Raw genomic sequence first — 4,807 nt, forward strand, 5'->3', positions numbered from 1 at the left:
GTGTTGGGTGCAATTACCGGGGAATCGACGAATAACGCTGTGCCGAGTTCACAGCTGTCGGCTCATCGCAACTTCCTGACCAGGGGCTTAAAAAAGACAGCTGAACCTCAGAATAGCCAAGATCTAGGGCTCAATACACACGTATGACATGAAGAAAGCAGGCTGACGTGTTTGCAAATGAGTTACCCTTGTATTGTGATATGGATAGATTCATCATCATCATCATCAAAGACAGCAACATCAGTGCTGCCACTGATGCTTCACTGCCGTACACGGATAGATTACTTGTAACTACAGGGACCACTGAGCGAAGGACGAATTCCATCCACCAAGAGCCTCAATGAAAATGTTCTAGGTAAATCCCTCTTTGTAGGCTTTCTACATCAAATTTCCACTAGCTCGCATCGCCGCGACATACCACTCCACTTGGTCGCCCATGACTTCACCTTAGATTTGTTTACTATATCTAATTCGATCTCACAGACAGATTAAGCCGAATCGCTAAATCCTGACACTTGGTGGATGGTTGCCATTCAGTTCAATCGAGTGGAGACACGGTACTGGCAAAAGCGATAGAAAACCCAGAGGTGTGTTCGAGCAATGAACCCTGCGGCCGATAGGTTGTACATTTAACCACTGGTCCCAAGTAGATCACCCCTAGCATAACACTCACTGTTGCGACGGCTCGACCATGGGTGTGGCGTCATTTCATATAAAGTAGGTTGCTGCGCGTTGGCAAACACTTCACGTCAGGAAGATTCAAACTCGCCTGGCCGGACGTACGTTAGGAACGTCTCCATTCATGACCGGAATACGCCTTACAATGAACCTTCTGTTAAGATATCAGCTCGGATAATCATACCCTCTACTCATATTGGTGGAAATTCCTCCCTAGGAGTTGAGGCCTACCAAAATGCTTCCGAGAACTTGGGGGGGGGGGGGGGGGGCGGAACGGTACGCCTCTCTATTGGGTTCGGAAAACCTCGTCATTTCGTGAGAGGCATGTGGCCTCAGGTGATGGGACCACTGTGTTGATGATAACATCCCATTGGTTCAAACCGCTTTTCATAGACTGAAGAAATACGAAGATAATTATAGGTCGGTATATGGCCGGAACAAGGTAGGCCTAGTCTGATTTTGGTAAAGGACGGGGAGAATGCTGTTGATGACAGAAGAGCACCGAAAATGTTTGCCTAATGGGTGCTGTAGATGTGATTTCAGCAAAACAGGGCGAAAACACGGGGGCAAAGTGTAAGCCAGGAAGATTGACAAACTGTAGTCGGTTAAAGGTCTGGCGGGGACCCTATACATGAAGTAGACCCCAACGGGGGGAAAAAGGGAACACAGGGAGCGAATGCTTTACAGTTGATAAGACCAAACGACGGGGTCACCCGTGAGTGAATCCAGAGTATTGAATCTGGCTGCAACATGACGGTTGATACCGCTGGGAACGCCGCGGTCCTCAATTGGAACTTGCTTTACATTCCATCTGAATTTGTGGTCTTGCCCACTCGACGAATTCGTCGATCAAAACGGGCCAGGCACCTGGATAAGCAGAGAGAAATACGTTTGTTCAGCATACTTCAGTTGTCAAATTACAAGTAGGGTTCAAAGGGGCAGATTTTCGTTACCAGATGTATGTCTTCCCCTGGTAATGACACCCGATTGTCTATGGGGATAAGGTCAGATATTCCTTAAGCTATTACTCGCGTAATTCCAATCCACTCACCATGACCCAGGAACTAGCTTCCAGGAAAGCACGAATGAGACATTCAAATATAGCAATGAAGTGTTGCGGAAAGTCAGACTGGCTGATACATCGTACATCCCGTGGGGGGGGGGGAACCCTAGACCCTGGATAGGATTTTCTCACCGGAAACGAATGAACGTGAACGGTTGACCGTCAACGGCCGAAAAAAAACAGAAGGCGATTATAAGAGAAACTTCAAAGGGCGCTTTCGGATGCGGTTGCACGTAGCTAATCAATCAGAAGCCTGTTAAAAAAGGGATAAAAATGGTTGTATCCATTGAGATAGCAGACGTGATTAGGGACAGATGGAAGGGCGAAACGACCACGCTGGAATGCGGTGCCGCATCCATGAAGAGAATGGAATCACGTTCCCGAAACTGTTTGCATTACAACAGTTGTTTTTCATGAAGAACAGTCGGCAGGGTGTTTGCGAAAAAGGGAACACAGGGAGCGAATGCTTTACAGTTGATAAGACCAAACGACGGGGTCACCCGTGAGTGAATCCAGAGTATTGAATCTGGCTGCAACATGACGGTTGATACCGCTGGGAACGCCGCGGTCCTCAATTGGAACTTGCTTTACATTCCATCTGAATTTGTGGTCTTGCCCACTCGACGAATTCGTCGATCAAAACGGGCCAGGCACCTGGATAAGCAGAGAGAAATACGTTTGTTCAGCATACTTCAGTTGTCAAATTACAAGTAGGGTTCAAAGGGGCAGATTTTCGTTACCAGATGTATGTCTTCCCCTGGTAATGACACCCGATTGTCTATGGGGATAAGGTCAGATATTCCTTAAGCTATTACTCGCGTAATTCCAATCCACTCACCATGACCCAGGAACTAGCTTCCAGGAAAGCACGAATGAGACATTCAAATATAGCAATGAAGTGTTGCGGAAAGTCAGACTGGCTGATACATCGTACATCCCGTGGGGGGGGGGGAACCCTAGACCCTGGATAGGATTTTCTCACCGGAAACGAATGAACGTGAACGGTTGACCGTCAACGGCCGAAAAAAAACAGAAGGCGATTATAAGAGAAACTTCAAAGGGCGCTTTCGGATGCGGTTGCACGTAGCTAATCAATCAGAAGCCTGTTAAAAAGGGATAAAAATGGTTGTATCCATTGAGATAGCAGACGTGATTAGGGACAGATGGAAGGGCGAAACGACCACGCTGGAATGCGGTGCCGCATCCATGAAGAGAATGGAATCACGTTCCCGAAACTGTTTGCATTACAACAGTTGTTTTTCATGAAGAACAGTCGGCAGGGTGTTTGCTGCGCACGTGCCAGCAAAAAAGAAGGGAGTTCGATTGCTCCACAGTTAGTTAATGGGCATCCAACTTCGTGTCAGCTACACACCGCCAAATGTCGCCCAGTCAGTGCGATGCAGTGAAAGCCGCTGGACGGCACCAAACAACTTCGCGTCCGTCCGTCTATAGAACCGCATAAAGGTGAAGTCGTCCCAACAAAGCTGGCCCCAAAAAGACAAGGAACAAACAATTAATAGCTTCAATATAACTAAGACTGAGGTATAGACGTAATATACTACTCATAAGGTTGCCGAAAATTCTTCGACAACCCACAAACGGCTTTGCCCTTCTTGACAACAGAGAGAGCGAGAAGGACCAAGTGGTTAGAGCGCGAATTTACTGACCGGAAGGTTCGTAGTTCGAACCCGACCTCTGCCTTTCGACTTCCTCTGTCTAGACTTGGGTGGTACGCCAGTCATGTTTCCCACGGGTGACGTGGCAGCTAGGTGCTGAAGGCTGAACAATTCAGTGCAAAGGCTATTCCATTGTGGTTGGTACCACGTTATATTGAGAGGAAATCGCCAGACTATTATGTAACCGTTTCATCCATTTCAAATCGAGATGTGAGGGGGGTGTACCTCTAGTGCTAAAGGCTTGTACAATTCCATTCAGTCATTGAAGTACTGCTGTGTAGCTGTACAGTAAGCATATGGCCGTAGATTTTGTTCCGTACTCAGCAAGCAAAGCGACTTAGGTTCTCTCGACAGTACTGTATTTGAGTGCAATAAGGCACCAAAATTGTTGGTCGTGCTCCAGCTTGTCAGGAGGACCAGATGGCTGAAAATAAGCACAGAACGTCCGAAACGTACCAGAAACTGTCAAAATCGCTTCAGAAAGGCCACTGAGTCCGGAAAAGTCAGCTGTCCAGTGAACGTTCGAGCAGCGACGATTGACAAGCGTGACATAGAATCGATGTCAATCAATCGACATCGACTGAACAGCCTTCATTCGAGATCAAAAGTGCCCGACGCTCCCTGCAATTTCGCACTCGCCTGATGGCAGTAGAGCCGTTGTGTTCTTGTTGGATGAGTCTTCTCCGTCTTCTAGGGGTAGAAGTGGCTAGAGCGCGAATTTACTGATCAGAAGGTCCGTGGTTAGAACCCGATCTCTGCCTCCCAACTTCTCCTGTCTGAGCTTGGGTAACCTGGCAGTATCTCAGCTCTCGTGCTCCCTTCAGGTAGCATGACAGCTAGGCACCGAAAGGGTGCTATAGCTGAACGACTTATATTTTATAAAGTTCTAGAGTCGGGATTTGCAGTCACTTACAACACATTCAATTAGTGATCCCCCACTCCAGTGGCTTGTGTTTAGCCGTGTGACGAGAACAGAAGCCGCTATTGTTGACCAACGGGATAAAAAGTGAACCAAAAAAAGCCCCAGAAAAAATTCTCACCTTCCTCATCGTAATTGGACATGTCGGGTTGGATTGTATCGACAAAGTCCAGCAATAGATTCCACGTGTCACGGGAAATGGGCCGTTTGTGATGTTCCTTTAGGGTTTTGAAAAAGAGAAGGAATGAAATTCCCAGTGGGCATCGATTACCGAAAACATAGTTCATTGATAATGTTCTGAGATGTATTCCTGAAACATCCAGGATACCTGCTGAAAAAAAGCGGCACTCACCCGAAAGAAAGATTGGGGCTTCGTTTCAGGGAGGTTTGGTAAACAATCGGTGGATTTATTGCTGGGCAACGTTCCGCTTTTGACACAAAAGCTTCGTCAGGCCAAGTGAGTAAGTATGT

General features: G+C 47.3%; 1 protein-coding gene across 1 annotated transcript in view; it reads right to left on the minus strand.

Moving 5' to 3' along the window:
- Positions 1–1,058: 1,058 nt before the first annotated feature.
- T265_07477 (hypothetical protein) overlaps positions 1,059–4,807 on the minus strand; it is a gene marked incomplete at both ends in the record, with an annotated part of 40,935 nt that continues 37,186 nt past the window's right edge. The window contains 2 exons of the mRNA XM_009173010.1: positions 1,059–1,545; positions 4,458–4,554. Of these exons, the coding sequence (XP_009171274.1) occupies positions 1,463–1,545; positions 4,458–4,554 (180 nt within the window). The remainder of the gene's footprint in view (positions 1,546–4,457; positions 4,555–4,807) is intronic.

The sequence above is a fragment of the Opisthorchis viverrini genome, assembly GCF_000715545.1.
Source record: "Opisthorchis viverrini unplaced genomic scaffold opera_v5_171, whole genome shotgun sequence".
NCBI lineage: Eukaryota > Metazoa > Platyhelminthes > Trematoda > Opisthorchiida > Opisthorchiidae > Opisthorchis > Opisthorchis viverrini.